This window comes from Neomonachus schauinslandi, chromosome 5 (assembly GCF_002201575.2).
Source record: "Neomonachus schauinslandi chromosome 5, ASM220157v2, whole genome shotgun sequence".
Lineage (NCBI taxonomy): Eukaryota > Metazoa > Chordata > Mammalia > Carnivora > Phocidae > Neomonachus > Neomonachus schauinslandi.
In genome coordinates, this window is record NC_058407.1 from 10,397,707 (window position 1) to 10,414,768 (window position 17,062).

Below are 17,062 nucleotides of genomic sequence, written 5' to 3' on the forward strand. Positions count from 1 at the left end.
TGCCCTCCCGCAGGTTTTCCCTTTTTCTGGAGTCCTGGAGTCTGCACCCACCTTGCCGGCCCCGTTGCCATGGCTATCCCCTCAAAGGTCTAGTCCAAGCTTGGGCCAGCCTACCTTTCCGTGATCCTCCGCAGCACAGCCAAGATGGACTAGAATGTTCAGGAAGACTTGACCAAATGGCTGGAGACAGTACCAAAACCCTCATCCCCAGTAGTCATGTTCCCTGATTGCAGGTTGCAACCCAAATGGGCACAAGTGATGGCTGATGCTTTAAATTTTATCCCTGAGAGGTGGCATGGCAGCCCTGTTCTGGCTCAGCTCCGGCCACCCCAAGCTTTCCTGTCCAGGGGCCTGGTATTGCCTGGCTCGCTCGCTCCTTAGACACCTCTGGCCACATTCCTCTCTGCCCCTGCCAGGCCTCCCCCCGTGGGGCTGGTACACATCACAAGGGATCATGCACAGAAGACGATGCGAGTGGCCTCACACTGTGGGCATGCCCTACACAGCCCCACATGGCCGCGTCCTCCCAGGGCCCCAGCGGGGACATCCCTCTGCCACCATGTGGTAGCCAGCACAGAGGTCCCGTCCCGCCTCCAATTTGGGAGCCCCTCTGCTATTTATGTCAACTCAGCTGACCTTTATAGAGCCCGGTTTGGGCCTGGGACTTGACTTTCACTTTGCAAAATGTCTTCAAGGTTCATTAGCGTTGTAGCATATATCAGAATTCCCTACCCCCCCCCACTTTTTTTTTAAGATTTCATTTATTTATTTGACAGGGAGGGAGGGTGCACACAGAAGCAGGGGGAGCAGCAGAGGAAGAGGGAGAAGCAGACTTGCCGCTGAGCAGGGAGCCTCATGCGGGGCTCGATGCCTTCTCTCCTTTAATCCCCACCAGTCCAGTGAGGACCATGCCCATGTTGCAGATGGGCTCAGCCACTCGCCAGAGATCACCAGTGAGGAAGCTGGGGTTACCCAGGCCTGCCTGACTTTAAGGCCAGCACCAGTGAGAGTGATCATTGCTGATTGGAGTTATCAGGGAAGACTTCCTGGAGGTGGGGGCTTGAGCTAGGCCTGTGGGGGCCCAGGATACCCTTGACATACCATAGCATACATGCTGGTTGGTTCTGTCGCAAAACCAACAGAAATTTTGCAGAAACTCTTCTTCACCAGGAGATGAAGCCCCAAGTCATGGCCTTTTCCAGCCCCAGGCCACCTCCCTCCACCCCCACGACCTTCTGTACTGCCCGATGGCTCCTTTCTCCCTAGGTGTGCTGAAATGATCATCAGCATGGACAGCAACCAGATCCACAGCAAAGACCCTCGCTACGGAGCCAGCCCCCTCCACTGGGCCAAGACCGCTGAGGTAGGCAGCCTGAGGGTGAGTGGTGGGTGGGCAGGGGGCAGAGTCCCAGAGCCCCCTGTTCCTCAGCTGCCTGCAGGAAGGCGGTTCCTAAGATGACTCCGGGGATGGCGCCGTGGGGGTTGATCTCTTAGTGGTCCTGCAGGGGGAGACATAGATGACATCCCGGTGTTGTTCTGCTGCTCACTGGCACGGTGGCAAGGTCCCCTCCGTGGCTTCTTTGTGTATGAATGGGGCGTCCTACAGGCTGCCTTCGGAGGTGTGAAGTCGGCGAGGCAATGTGTGAGAAAAGTCTTTGTAACTGGTCAAGCGGGAGGTGGTGTGATGCTCAGGCTGGGTGGCTTTCTGGAAGGCCTTCCCTAAGCCAAGTCCACCCCCCGGGGAGGATGGAGGCCTCTGGTGTCTCACTGCCCGGAAGCAGAGCTCAGCAGTGCCCTGGGTGCCCCAGAGACTGTGGCCTGTTCTTAAACGTGATGGGCCAGGAGGGAGGAGATTGCCAACCTCTGCTGGGCACCTTCTCCCTGCCAGTGGCTAGACACCAAGTCAGGCCCTTTCGTGTATGTTTTGTCGTTCATTGTCACCACTCTGTGAAGAAGGCCCTTCTCTCACAGAAGAGAAAACTGGGTGCAGGGGGTGCGGTGACCCACCCAAGCTCAGAGGACTGGGATGAAGTGGGGTTGAGCTTTGGGCGCAGGACTGGCGAGCTCCAAAGGCCAGGCTCCCCGGGGCTGTCGGGTATAGGGGTGTGTGTTGCCCAGGCCCAGGGAGGGGTCAGACCTTTGCAGGATCCCAGGGAAGGTCGCAGGGAGTGGGGCAGTTCTGGGAGTTTGCAGAGATGCATGGGGTCCTGTTAACTCCAGGGAAGAACCCAGAAGCCCCTTAAATTAGTCAGTATATCTTCAGCCTTTTGTCCTCTACTTCTGGGGTGCTGATAGCCTCGGCCAGGGTCTAGGGCCACCCCCAGAACTGGGGCCTGCCACCTAAGTTCTTCTTGTGGCTGGAGCTTTCCAGAAGCTCAATTCCTGAGGGACTCTCAGGGAGGAGGTGACGGCACCCGGGTGTCCCCACCCACCCACTCCAGCGAGGACCCTGTCTCCCGCAGATGGCCCGCATGCTGCTGAAACGGGGCTGCGACGTGAACAGCACCAGCTGTGCGGGGAACACGGCCCTGCACGTGGCCGTGATGCGCAACCGCTTCGACTGTGTCATGGTGTTGCTGACCTACGGGGCCAGCGCCGACGCCCGCGGGGAGCACGGCAACACCCCGCTGCACCTGGCCATGTCGGTGAGCCCACCGTCCGCATCCAGCAGCGCCCGTGCGGGGGAGGGGGCGCCTGCCCCTCACTCCCCTCACGCAGTGCCCTCTTCCTTTCCCCGCTGCTGGCAATCTTATCAGCTTAGACCCTGCCTTCTCCCTCAGGAGCCTTCCGTGTCGCCCTCTCAGCCCAAAATACCACCTCCTTCCTCTGCGCTGCAGTTCCTCTCCCTCCTGTGCTCCCCATTTGACAAGGGCATGGGGTGAGAGGAGCAGTACAGCCCCAACGACCTGCTTTGGCCTTGGGCAAGTCACCTCTGTCAGCCTCGATTTCCTTATCTGGAAACCGGGGGTGTCGGCACCCACCAGGAGTGAGTGACGGACCCTTGGTAACCCCTGGAGCATCCCTGAAATGTCCCTGAGATGTCAGTTCTCCCCCCCCCCCCCGCCCCGCCCCGCATTATTCAGGGAAATACTCATCTACATATTGTTCCTTTCTCCTGGGTGGGACTCTAAACTCCCGGAAGGCAGGGTCTGCTTATACATCTTGGTGGCTCACGGTAGGTGTTGGCCATGGTTTTGGGTTTATTTTAGAGCATAGTTCCTGCCCTTAAAGCCCCTCCAGTGTGGATAGACAACTAGAGTATGAACATATTAAATGCAGGGGAGGGGATGTTATTCATCACTGACGTGTGTGTATGTATTCCGTATTCCGTAGCAATAGCACGTATACATAAGTATGTTCAACAGATCTCCAAGGGATGGAATTGCAGAGGCATCTGGGACTCTAAAAGATGAAGGTTGAGGACACACTCAAAGACATCCTGTTTTATACCAAAGGCCATAACCGTGGTGGAGACACTGTTGCCTGGGAGGTGGAAACTGTAAATAAAATCATGGCCATTTTCAGTACCGAAGGAGCTCTTAGAATTATCTAGTTCATCTGTTCTCAGAAGTTTGGGTCTATGTGGTCCCTTAATACTCTTTAAGAAATAATTATTGAAGATCCCAAAGACTTTTCATTTATTTGGATTTTATCTATATTTACTAGATTGGAGATTAAAAATAAGAAATTTTCAAAATATTCATTTAAAAATAACAATTCACCAACTACAGTCTAACCTCAATAAGTAACATTCTTTTTTTTTTTTTTTTTTAAAGATTTTATTTATTTATTTGAGAGAGAGAGAATGAGAGACAGAGAGCATGAGAGGGAGGAGGGTCAGAGGGAGAAGCAGACTCCCCGCTGAGCAGGGAGCCCGATGCGGGACTCGATCCCGGGACTCCAGGATCATGACCTGAGCCGAAGGCAGTCGCTTAACCAACTGAGCCACCCAGGCGCCCCAACATTCTTTTTTTTTTTTTTAGAGAATGAGTTCTGTTTTTTTTTTTTTAAGATTATTTTTTATTTATTTATTTGAGACAGAGAGAGAGAGAGAGAGAACGAGCAGGGACGAGGTTCAGAGGGAGAGGGAGAAGCAGACTGCCCACCAATCAGGGAGCCCAATGCAGGGCTCAATCCCAGGACCCTGGTGGGATCGTTACCTGAGCTGAAGGCAGACGCTTAACCAATTGAGACACCCAGGTGCCCCAATAAGTAACATTTTTATGAAAAACAACTTTATTTTCCAAAACAAAAAATAGTCAATAAGAATTGGCATCATTTTACATTTTTGCGTATCTTTTTAATGCCTGGCCTCAGGGAAGACACATTGATTCTCCTGTCTTCCGCTACATTTATTCTGTTGCAATATGTTGTTGAATATATGTTAGAGGGTTTGAAGAAAATCTGGCGTCACATAGATACGTAGTTGGAAAAGATACACAGTTGCGCCTTTTCAGAGAATCATGAATATTCTTCAATGTTGCACCTAAACTGGACAAGGGGTAGTTTCTGACAAGTCAATTCCTAGCGGGCCCCACAACCATCTCCATGAACTTTTCACACTTTGTTCCCTTAAACACTTTATTCCATTGATATCTCTTGTACTCCGCATGGATCTTTTACCCATGCATGATTTCAAGTCATCCTTGGAAAATATTGTTTCACCGTGCATGCATAGAAATGTTGAATCAGGGCGCCTGGGTGGCTCAGTTGGTTAAGCGACTGCCTTCGGCTCAGGTCATGATCCTGGAGTCCCGGGATCGAGTCCCACATCGGGCTCCCTGCTCAGCAGGGAGTCTGCTTCTCCCTCTGACCCTCCTCCCTCTCATGCTCTCTGTCTCTCATTCTCTCTCTCACAAATAAATTAAAAAAAAAAAGAAATGTTGAATCAATTCGTTGCATGGTATCAAAATCCCACATTTGTAAATATCCCCACCGATCTCATCAGAAGAGTCTTTCAGTTTGGGGAAGCTGTCAGCCCCCCATGGCATATAAAAGTGTTCTGGAATTCCCATTTTTGTTTGCAAGCTTGAATCTTATCATTGGCACAAAATATTGTCAGGTGTTTTTCTCGAAGTGCCAGGCTCACTGCATTCGTTTTTGAGAATGTCTTCTGAATACCCAAGGTTGACCCATTGTAGTTCATCAGTCATGATCTCAAGTAAAAATGGCGTTCCAAGAAAAAAGCATGGTTCTGCTCACAACTCAAACAACTGCATCCATGCTTTTCCTCAAGATAACGGTTGTGCTTTAGCATGCCACAGAAATACCTATGCTTTCTCTCCATCTTTTTTTTTTTTTTTTTTAAGATTTTGTTTGTCAGAAAGGGAGAGAGAGCATGCACAAGCAGGGGGGAGCGGCAGGCAGAGGGAGAAGCAGGCTTCCCCCTGAGCAGGGAGCCCGATGCGGGACTCGATGCCAGGACCCTGGGATCATGACCTGAGCCAAAGGCATACACTTAACCAACTGAGCCACTGAGGCATCCCAGTTTCTCTCCATCTTATGACATGGAGTAAACAGTGTCAAAATTTAATAAAATTAGGGCGCCTGGGTGGCTCAGATGGTTAAGCGTCTGCCTTCGGCTCAGGTCATGATCCCAGGGTCCTGGGATCGAGTCCCGCATCGGGCTCCCTGCTCCTTGGGAGACTGCTTCTCCCTCTGCCTCTCTCTCTCTCTCTCTGTCTCTCATGAATAAATAAATAAAATCTTTAAAAAAAAAATTAATTCGGACTGATTCATGAAGGACATTCCTGAGGGAAACTGGCTTTTTAATTAATTGGTTGATTACTTACTGTGAACAAGCAGCAGAGAGGAAAACCACAGCGAGTATTAGTTTGATGCGACCGTTGTGCTGAGGCCCAGGCAGCTTTATCCATCACTGTTTTTACACGATTGGTGCAAAAGTCAGTACAACACAAAAAGCAAACATCTTGATTTTTTTATGAGAGCAGAGTTTGTTTTTTTTAAGTGTACTTACCTTTTTTTAGTAATCTCTACTGCCCAACATGGGGCTCCAACTCAAGACTCTAAGATCAAGAGCTGCACGCTCTTCCAGCTGAGCCAGCCAGGCGCCCCTATGAAAACAGTGTGGCCCTCATGAACCCTCTAGAGGGTATCACACGTTCACGGGGAGCCACAGATCGTACTTTGAGAACTGCCGATGTCCCTTGTTTTCTATACCGCAGGTACTTGAGGACCAGCCTCACGGTTTTTGGCACATTCATGAACCACGTTTACAATTACGAACTTAATCATTTCTTGAAGCTGGTTTGCTTTTAAACTTACTTAAATTTATTTCGAAGGAAGTGTTCGATCACTACCGAAAGCGGTAAACCAGTGACGCAAAAGAAAGGTAACCAAAGCAGAAATGCATAGCTAATGATTCAAGCTTGCGTACTTAGCTGTGTCCATATAAATCCTGATGTACATGAACCACCATTTGAAAAACTGCATTCTAGATGCATCTCTTCATTCTCTGGGCAAGGAAATTAGTTCCCAGGAAGAGGGGGGTGATAAGACCAGAGCTCTGGTCTCCTGGCAGCCAGTTTATTGGTTTGTTCTGGGAAACTATGTCCCCCATCCCCCTGCTCAGCCTCCAGATGTTAAATGCACAGTGCTCCGTGGAGAGAAGCTGCACTTGCAGGCTGCCATCAGGGAGGATGTGTGCTCAGTTACCCCTCACGAAAGACACCCTAGACATGATGGGCAGGACAGCCTTCCCTTTCCCTGCTCACCCTTGCTGCTGTTCCTGAAAGTGATCAGCAGCTGACGCCTCAGTGTCCCCGTGGCTCCTGGGGCAGTGGTCATAGATGCATTGCTTCCTTCGAGAAGTTGCTGGTGGGGCTGGGGTCTGGGGTGAGTCACTTCCAGCTTCTGCCTGGCTTATTAGGTGGGTGGGGGTTCTGAAGGGTTCCAGCATCTTCTCCCATGCCCATGAGAGGCCCACTAAGTTGATGGGCAAAGTGAACGAGGCTGGCGTCCCTTTTCTCTTCCTTTCCCTGAGCTGTTGCATTTTCCCCTTAATCCATCCCCAACAGAAAGACAATGTGGAGATGATCAAGGCCCTCATTGTGTTTGGGGCAGAGGTGGACACCCCAAATGACTTTGGGGAGACTCCTGCCTTCATAGCTTCCAAGATCAGCAAACGTAAGTGCCCTGCACTCTGGACCAGAGTTGGGCAGGGGTGGGTGGGTGCATGCACTGGGGAGGAGGGTGGTCCCAGCCATTAGGCACCAGCATCCTGTCCATACCCACCCCCGTGCTCCCTGCATGGGGTTTCCAGGAGCACCTGGGAGCCTGAGAGGGGAAGCTTTCTGTGCCTAAGAACAAGGGCCATCACCGGTAGATGGTTCGAACCCACCAAGGGGCTTGCCAAACCAGTGTCCTCTTCTGTGCGGCCCCCATCGTTCTTCAGGGTGCCTGGACTCCTGGGGAGGTGGGTAGGATATGCAGTAGCGTTAGCCAGTTGCTCATTCCTGAGGAATTCACCGATGGGATCGCTTGCAGGAACAACCGTGGGTTGATGCATGCACCGCCCTCCACAAGTACATGTGCGTGCCCTGTGCACACAGGCTTGCAGCATGCACCGCACGTTCACTTGGGGAGCCTTGGCATCAGGGCTGGAAAAAGCAGATCATCCTCAGCAGAAGCCTGGGTCCCCTTCAGGGGGTTTTGGGGAGCTGGTGAGGTTGCTGTGGGTGTGTAGCTATTAGTGTGCAAGTGCACATGCATGCGTTACTTCTTGCGGCATCTCTCCTAGAGGAGGGGAAATGCCCCCAGGCTGCTTGGTCCCTTTTGAGCTCTGGAAGGGACCCTCCATTCAGCGGTTTTGAGAATTGCTGAATGTGGAGGCGAGGGTCCTGTTTTCTTTCTTTTTAAGTTAGGTTTTTATTTTTTTTAATTTTATTTTTTTAAAGATTTATTTATTTATTTGTCAGAGAAGGAGAGAGAGAGAGAGCACAAGCAGGGGGAGCGGCAGGCAGAGGGAGAAGCAGGCTCCCCGCCGAGCAGGGAGCCTGATGCGGGGCTCCGTCCCAGGAGCCTGGGATCATGACCTGAGCCGAAGGCAGATGCTTAACCAACTGAGCCACCCAGGCATCCCTTAAATTAGATTTTTAAAATAGTTTATAGTAGATACAATTAAGTCCAATTTTGGGGTTGGTTTGTTTGTTTTAAAGATTTTATTTATTTGACAGAGAGAGACACAGCGAGAGAGGGAACACAAGCAGGGGGAGTGGGAGAGGGAGAAGCAGGCTTCCCGCAGAGCAGGGAGCCCGATGTGGGGCTCGATCCCAGGACCCTGGGATCATGACCCGAGCTGAAGGCAGACGCTTAACGACTGAGCCACCCAGGTGCCCCTGTTTGTTTTTTTTTTAAGATTTTATTTATTTGAGAGAGAGAGTGAGTAGGAGCCAGGGGGAGGGGCAGAGGGAGAAGGAGAAGCAGACTCCCCGCTGAGCAGGGAGCCTAGCACGGGGCTCCATCCCAGGACCCTGGGATCATGACCTGAGCCGAAGGAAGATGCTTCACCCACGGAGCCACCCAGGTGCCCCAAGAAGTCCTGTTTTCTTGACTGGAAGTGAAGAGAAAGAGGGGTCCCCAAATACTCGGACTGGGCAACCTCAACCTTCTTCCATATTCTGTGGTCGACCTCCGTGCCTTGCCAGGCCCCAGGAAGCTATTTGTTTGTAACAGATTGGAGTCAGCACGCCCTGTCAGGGTAGGGTTGGGCCTCCGGGGGGTCCTGTTCCCCCACATACCCAGGCCACCTGATAGATGAGAGCAGGGGCCGTGTGTGGAAAGGAGGGGCCTCTCACTTGCATGTTGACATCACTTGTGATCCTGTACGATCTCCCCCTCCCCAAACCATGACTAGTTGTCACCAGGAAGACGCTCTTAACTCTGCTGAGAACCGTAGGGGCCGACTACCGCCTCCCACTCACCCAAGGGGCCCCCTCGGAGCAGTGCTCCACTACGACACATCACTCCTTCTTCTCCCTGGAAAGATCTCAGCCCCCACCGATCAGCTTAAACAACCTAGGTAGGCCTCCCCCCTGCCATGCTCCCTCCTCTCCAGCTGGTCCCCAGGTGCTGGGATCAGAGCAGTCCTTATCCGAAGGAAACGGGATCCAGGGTAGAAGCTGTTGAAGGGAACAAGGAAGGATGGGGCAGGATTTGTCAGCCTCTGGAGGCAGCCAGTGACCCATAGAGCCCAGAGGCCTGGGGGGGCAGGGGCCCCTGGCTAATGGCCCACAGTCCATGTCTCCTGAGAGAATGCCCTGGACACGGTCTCAGGTCTGGGCATCCCCAGGGCACCCATTAGGGGGGTGCTTTCATGGCCGCCTCTTGTGCCCTGGGAGCTCAGGGTGGGCAGTGATGAGTGCTCTTGGGGTCCAGAGCCCCTGGCCCTCTGGCTCCAATGAGGAGTGTTTCTGCCACGCTGCGGAATCTGCCAGGCCTGGGGCCTCTATGTCCCCTGCTGGCCCCTTTGGTGACCTACAGGCCTTTGAACATGGCCAGGCAACCTGCCTCTGCCCCTGTGTGTCCTTGGTGTCCGTGGGGATGGCCCCCAAGGAGATGGTGTCCGTTCTCTGGACTTTCTGTGGGCCTGAGATTGTTTGAGAGTAGGGTCCCCCGAACAGGGCAGTCAGAAACCAATCCTTGGCAAACCAGCTTTTTTTTTTTTTTTTTACTCTCTTGCCGTGGAAGCAGACACCAGCACCTAGCCAGGATAGCCCAGCCTAGCCTGCAGTCAGGGAAGGCAGAGCCCGCAGCCAGTTGGTCCTCTGGCTCTGCCCCTCTCCTCCCCTGCCCATTCCCACCCAGGCCCTGCCCCCCCACCCCATCTTTATCTCTCAATTTTACAGGCAGGCCGTCACCCAAGCCAGGCTGGATGGTGGGCCTGGGGCGCAGCGTCAGATGGGTAATGCCCTGGGCCTCGAGGGGCCGCAGAGCCTGCTGAGCCCCAAGTTCACTGTAGCCCTAGTGCCCTCTTTTTCCCAGCTGCAGGCCAGACACATGCACCCGGCCTTACTACTCTCTCCCTGGCACTCTGTCCACTGCCTCTCCTGGTCAGTCTCCCGCTTATCTCGCCCACCCTCTGGCCACATGCCCTGGTGAGGGGGAGGTGCTCTGCCTTGCAGCCTGCGTTCCTGCTTTCCTCCTTCTAGACTCTGCACAGTGGTGGGGAGGGCCCGTCAGAAGCTGGATGACATGGCAGTGCCGGGCCAGCGGGAGGGCAGCCAGTCCATCGGGTGGCGGCGGGGGTGGGGGTTTGGGGCGCAGAGCAGAACACACAGGGAGTGGTGGGTGCGGCTGATCTGAGAGGCCACTGAGGAAGTTTCCAGACCTGGGATCAGGATGAGCAGCATCTGGAGAGTGGTTGGTTATCTCCCTTCACTCATGGACTTAAACCTCAAGGAATGTCCAGACTCAGCCCTTTTGGCTAAATGACCTTGGACGACTCAGTCCCTGACACTCTCTGAGCTTCATCTGGCAATTGGGAATAAGGATTCTGGTGATGATGGATGTCAGCAGCTCCGCTTGCCCGATGCATGAGAAAACGCTGTGGGAACTGAAAAGCACAGGGCATGGCCGGGGTGCTTGGGCTTCGGGGCTTTGGGAGGAAGGCGTTGAGGAGAGTCTGGGAGCTCTCCAGGTGGGATGGGGGCACTTCCCAGAGAGGTGGGCTCCCCTCTGAATTCTAGCCCGGTGGCCTCTTGCTCAGCTGTGTCCTGGGACGCAGAGCCCTTGCTGGCGGCCGGAGGCAGGTGCTCCTGCCAGGGGCGGTCGGGGGAGGGCACAGCCCCACAGCTGTTCTCAGGGCCCGAGGGCTGGTGGGAACCCAGCACCCGCGTGGCCCCGGCCCACCGGACCTTGTGCCTCGCAGAACTGCAGGACATCGTGCACATCCCCCGTTCCCGGAAGCCGGCCTTCATCCTGAGCTCCATGAGGGACGAGAAACGAACGTAAGTGGAGGCGGGAGGGAGACTGCACGTACGAGTCTCTGCTTGGTGCCCTCCAGCAGGCTCGGGGCTTTCAGCTAGTCCACACCAGGGCCCTGGGAGGTAGTTTGTGTCCTCTGTAGTTCACAGAGAAGGAACTGGCTCTTCAGAGAGCCTGGGTCTGTTCTTTCATCAGTGACCATGTGGGCTCAGGGGTCACACGATGGAGGGGGCTGCAGTCCTGTCCCTTCCCTCCTGACCTTGTCCTGGTTTCTTGGGGAAGATCACCCAGAGCCCCTCTGTGATGCTGAGCCTGCTTCCCCTGGCTCTACCCTACCCCTTGGCCTGCTTCCCCCCACAGAGCTAGTGGGTGGGCTGGCTTCCCAAGCACCTGCTGTACACCCAGGCCCATCCTCGGAGGCAGGCCTGGGTGATGGGCACAAAGAGCAGAAGCCTTGGTCCTTGAGGACAATCCCTGGGGCCCAGAAAGAATGTCTGCCACGCAAGGCAAGTTCCCAGCACAAATGTGCTGGGAATCGACTGTGCTTTCTCTCTTTTCTCCCTTCCATAATAGAGCTGCTTTCTTGTTCTCTGGCTCTTACTGTCCCATGCTCCTAACAGCCTGCCTGGGGAGGGATTAAGACCCTTGTTCTGCACGTGCGGGACCTGAGTCCCTGAGAAGTGAAGTGACCTGCTCAAGGTCACACAGTGAGCATCAGAGCAGAGACTCGAGCCTGGGTCTTCGGAGCTCACGCCCTTCCTGCTGCTGCAGGCTCTCTGGGTGCACAGAATGCTGTTGAGTCAGCAGACACAGCCCCTGCTCCTAGAGCCACAGGGTAGCAACAGGTGGCTCTGCCTCTCCTTGCCTGAAGGGTTGGCTCCCATTTAGTAGATCTCACTCGTTTCCAAGGCCGCCCTGTGATGTGCACCCTCGAGGTACCTCAGCCCCATCCGCATACTGGTGGTTCCTGCCGCCGCGCCTCCCGCGTGCGTACATGCACACACACGCACACGCACACACCTGCGCAGGGGCCGAGGAGGGTACCAGAGGGAGGACCGACCTGTCCCGGCCAGTAAGAGGAGAGGAGGCAGATTCTCCCGCAGAATCAGGGTAATTCGCCCCAGCCAGAGTGCCCTCCCTGCAAGCAGGACTGAGGCGAGAATCAGGACACCCCTGTGGGGACCTCCCCACACAGGGCTGTGAGCCACATTCCTCCGCCTTGCTCCGTCTGGGTTGATGTCTCCGTTGTAAGCCCCACATGCTTAGAAGGGTCCCTCGCATGTCTGCTCTGGCCTCCCTGGTCAGGGGTCCTGTGGGCCTCCGGTGACAGCCCAGCCCCCCCTGCCACCCTCTGGGCTTGCTGCAGGGCTGGGCAGCTTGTCCAGGAAGACAGGGGACCCGAGAGGTGGGCCGCCCAGGCCTCCATTTACCAGCTGTCTGCCCACGCCTCCTGAGTGCACTGGATACACGGCTCTATCCAGAGCAGAGCCAGTCTCTGCCCTCAGGGAGCTTCCATCCCATCCTGTGCGGGAGAAAGACAGTGACCGAGGGAACCAAGACGCTTGCTTATGGGAGCTAGAAGTGCTCTACGCCAAGGAAGTGGGTGGAGGAGGAACAGGCTGAGCTGGAGGGGGCTGATGGCATCAGAGCAGGCTTCTCTCAGCAGTGACATTTAAGCTGAGATGGAAGGATGAGGAGACCAGAAGGAAGCTTCTGGGTCTGAGCACAGACTGAAACCCTTCCCCAGGGCAGGGAGCCTGGCATGGCTGGGCTGTGGAGACGTGTCAGGGCGTGTGGCAGAGCAGGTGACTCAGGAGTCAGCAGGCCCCTGTCCGTCCGGCCGCATCAATTCCCAATCTTGTGACTGGGTGGTCACCTAACCTCCGAGCTTCATTCCTAGCTGGGAGTGTCGGCCTCAAAGGGGTTTGGGATGTTTATGCGAATTCACGCTGGGAGAAGCACCTCACAGCTCCTGGCACACAGACGATCCTTCCTCCCTGCCCCCCTCCTCGCCTGCTGCTCCCACCTGGGAAGAGGGTCCTCACCCTCTCCACCAGCCACCGTTCCTGGCCAGCTGCAGGATACCAGCCCTTCCCCCCAGCCTTGTCTAATTCGAAGAGACTTTTCTTAGGCACCTGCTTCAGGGCAGGCCTGGGCCTGGGAATCCACACCCACCCAAAACCAAGTGGGAGAGGCAGACCCAGCTGTCCGCTGAGGTGGCACCTGGCCCCTTTCCTTATTGCTAATTGCACTTTTCCCCTCCTGAAATACTCTGTTTATTCCTTTACTAACTGTGCTCCTGCCGCCCCCCCCCCCCCCAAAAAAAAGAAGCCCCAGTAGCACGCAAGCTCCACGGGGCCTTATCTTTACGCGCTCACAGGTGTTCAGGGCCACAGGCCCACGTAAAGTGCTGGGCTGTAACGGGATCATCTTCTCTCCCACTGCTGTCCCCACCACAGCCACGACCACCTGCTCTGCCTGGACGGAGGGGGCGTGAAGGGCCTCGTCATCATCCAGCTCCTCATCGCCATCGAGAAGGCCTCAGGCGTCACCACCAAGGATCTCTTTGACTGGGTGGCGGGGACGAGCACGGGGGGCATCCTGGCCCTGGCCATTCTGCACAGTGAGGGCAGGTCCCTGGGTGGTGTGGGCAGGGCACGGTGGGGTTGGGATCTGCCCTCCAATTGCACTCAGTTTCTTTTCAGAGCTTTGCAAAGAGGGTCGTTGGGGAGGGGAGGGCCTGGAAGCCCTTTGTGGGGGCGGCTAAGGGCATTGGGGTGCGAGGCTGGAAAGAGAAGGGCTGGGGGGTGGGCTGGGGCTGGGTGCCCTGCCCTCCATGGGGGACACAACGAGCCTTTCCGTGTACGAAGCATTTTTACATCAGTCGCCTCTACCACTCTCCCCCACAGCCTTGTGAGGCAGGCCCTGCTGGGCCTCAGAAGGGCTGGAAATAAGGAAAGCCATTCTGAGGGTGGATGCAGTGGGTGGGCTCAGGAAGGAGGAGCCACGGAGTCACAGAAAGCCAGAGCCCCAGTCAGCATGCGCTGTTTACCCACAGGGAAATTAAGGCCGTGGGGGGAGAGGAGTGCCCCAAAGTCACAGAGCCCAGCCATGGAGTTGCTGGGGCTAGGACAGTTCCTTAGACAGCCAGACCAGCACGTCCCAAGGCCACAGGGCACCCAAGCATCACAGCGTCGCAGAGGTGACAGAGGTGCCTCGCTTACCAGGCAGGCTTCTAGGTGGTTCTTGTCTCCACTCAGTGTCCCCTTTGTGGAGCTGTCTGGGCTGCGTGATGCTGCCTGCAGGGGGCCCTCCCAGAGCCAGCTACCACCCAGGCAAGAACGGTCCTCTGCCTCGGCTTCCCTGACCTTTCATCCCTGCCCCAGTGCCTGGCAATTCCAGGTTCTCCAGTGCACCCCCCAGGTCTGAAGGCATGGGGAGAGGACCCTGCGGCCCCCAGACCAGGCCTGTACTGGGCAATGGGGTGGTGGGGCTGAGGCAGGTGCATGCCCCCGCTCAGGGAGCCCCAGTCCCATGGGGGAGCTGCAGGCATCTGGGTATTGACCGTGTGAGGAGGCCATGGCCCAGCAGTTCAGGGTGTCAGGGACATGAGGCAGCCAGGCCAGGAGGCGGCTGAGAGCAGCGTCCCATGGGGCTCTGGGAAGAGGATTATTAGTCAGCAGTCTTCTGGGACTTCCCTCCCCTGGCCTCAGGGGCCCCACATCCCCTCTCTGGTCTCCAGTTCTTGCCTTCCATGAGACAAAAGCTATCTTGGATCTGTGTCTGCCCAGTGGGGCATGAGGTCTGGGGTGCGGACGTCCTAGCCTCCTCCAGAAAGGGTCACTTCCTTCTTCAGACTCCCGGGGGCTATGGGAGGGATTTGAGAAGTCACCTAGTTCAGCCTCTGGTAATAGCAGACCCCTCTACTCCACAGCCCCCCTGCACCCTGCTCGCACAGCCCTAGCCCGAGTGAGGTGCAGCCTGCCCCTTTGACCCTGCCTGTCCTCAGAGGCCTACAGGACAGGGCTGGTCCTTCTATTCTGAGCCAAATGGGGTAGGTCTAGATTAGATTTAGAAGCTCTTACACTTTCAGGGCCCTTCTCTAAGGAGAATACAAAATTGTGAATACAGAATGATGTGCAGAGCCTCGGGGCTGCTGAAGGGGAGTCTGCCTCTGTGGGAAGTTGCCGAGGAGAGGCCCAGGAGCCCCGGCTGGGTTAAGTGCCTGAGACAAGCCGGTCCCCGGCTGCCACCCCCTGCCCCTGCAGCTGGCAGGGCGTGGCCCTCGTGTCTCCCCCACCTTGTTCCTAGGCAAGTCCATGGCCTACATGAGGGGTGTGTACTTTCGCATGAAGGATGAGGTGTTCCGGGGCTCGCGGCCCTATGAGTCGGGGCCCCTGGAGGAGTTCCTGAAGCGCGAGTTTGGGGAGCACACCAAGATGACCGACGTCAAGAAACCCAAGTAAGCCTCCTCAGCAGGAGCACTGTGGCTGTGGCCCCAGCTGGGCAGCCCTCCCACCGTTCTGGGGGCGCAGAGGGCTCCCTGCCCCGGTCTGGTGAAAGGGGGGGCATTCAGCAGCTCCTTCCCAAGTGGGCCAGGGGCTTCTGGAGGACGCTGTTGCGGGACACCCCCCACCCGGGACTGCTGTTTTCCCACCCAGACAGCACATCTCTGGGTCAGAAGGGGTCGCTTCTCGGCCGCCACACACCGGAGACTTTTTGCTGAGTGGGGCTGTGCCCCAGGCATTGTGTGTGTGTGTGTGTGCATGTGTGTGTGTGTGGGGGGGGGTTTGAAAGGGGCCACCACCAGGTGGAAAGGCCAGTGGGCCATTTGCAGTCTGGTTGGGAGATAAGTGGCCTGAAAAATGACAGCCGTGCAAGGCTGCAGGTGTTTGAGAAGTTCCAGAAGAGCCTACAGCACAGCTACTTTTTTGTAGGACTGCCCAGCCCGGAATTACTTTATTGTGCGTTTCATGCCTGTGTCTGTCACCTGCCAGACTTGAGCTCCCTGAGGCAGGAATATGGCTGCCTTGTTTTCTCTGCAGCCCCAGCATCTGCCTAAGAGCAGGGCACTGAGAAGTGTTCATGAGCTGACAGAGGAGGACTGACAGAGGAGGACTGAGGGCGAGGTGGTCAGGGGGAGCTTCCTGGAGGTTGTGATGTGTGAGCAAGGCCTAGTGGCATAGGGAGGATTTCTTTTCATAATAAAGCTTTCTTTCTTCTTCTTCTTTTTTTTTTTTAATTTAAGAATAATGCATAGTCTTTTAAGAAAAATTGGAAAAAAAAAAGTAAAAAGGAGGAAATATCATTCATGTAGTAAAAACCAAAAGATAATGTTTTAAAAACATTTTTGTGTATTTTATCCTACTTTCTCTCTCTTAAATGGTGAAATAGAACATACATTTAGAAAAGTACATAAACCAGTTCAGTGAATAATTATAAAGCAAACACCCACATAATCACCAGCCAAGTCCCAAAGCCCGTTGAGCACGTCCCCAGCCCCTTCGCAGCTCCTGCTCTACCACCTGGGGGCGCTGCTCTCCCGACTGGTGTGCAGTGGATTTCCTGGATTTTCTTTTTCTTTCTTTCTTTCTTTCTTTCTTTCTTTCTTTCTTTCTTTCTTTCTTTCTTTCTTTCTTTCTTTCTTTCTTTCTTCTTTCTTTCTTTCTTTCTTTCTTTCTCTTTCTTTCTTTCTTTCTTTCTTTCTTTCTTTCTTTCTTTTCTTCCTTTCTTTCCTTTCTTTCCTTTCTTTTTCTTAGAGAGAGTGGGTTGGGGAGGGTCAGAGGGAGAGAGAATAGAATCTCTCCCTCTGAGCTGGGCTCAGAGCTGACAGAGGAGGACTGAGGGCGAGGTGGTCAGGGGGAGCTTCCTGAAAGTAGTGATGTGGGCTCCACGCATGGAGCACAGTGTGAGCCCAAGACAGGGCTCAGTCTCACAACCCCGAGATCATGACCTGAGCTGAAATCAAGAGTCGAATGCTTAACTGACTGAGCCATGTAGGTGCTCCTACCTTTTTAGATATTTTAAAGGCTGTTTGCCTCTCCTCTTTTGTAAAGTTCCTGTTCAAGTGTTTTGCCTATTTTTGGTAAAATTGGGTTGTGGGATTTGGGGGTAAAAA

At 54.8% G+C, this 17,062-nt stretch overlaps 1 protein-coding gene across 2 annotated transcripts in view; it reads left to right on the forward strand.

Annotated features, from left to right (window-relative positions):
- PLA2G6 (phospholipase A2 group VI) overlaps positions 1–17,062 on the forward strand; it is a 59,193-nt gene that overhangs the window by 30,195 nt on the left and 11,936 nt on the right. Inside the window, exons 7-13 of one of the 2 annotated variants that reach the window (XM_044915332.1) lie at positions 1,267–1,363; positions 2,463–2,645; positions 7,038–7,146; positions 8,876–9,040; positions 10,889–10,967; positions 13,404–13,567; positions 15,256–15,406. In XM_044915332.1, coding sequence (XP_044771267.1) covers positions 1,267–1,363; positions 2,463–2,645; positions 7,038–7,146; positions 8,876–9,040; positions 10,889–10,967; positions 13,404–13,567; positions 15,256–15,406 — 948 coding nt within the window. The remainder of the gene's footprint in view (positions 1–1,266; positions 1,364–2,462; positions 2,646–7,037; positions 7,147–8,875; positions 9,041–10,888; positions 10,968–13,403; positions 13,568–15,255; positions 15,407–17,062) is intronic. The other variant, XM_044915333.1, reaches the window with a different exon arrangement.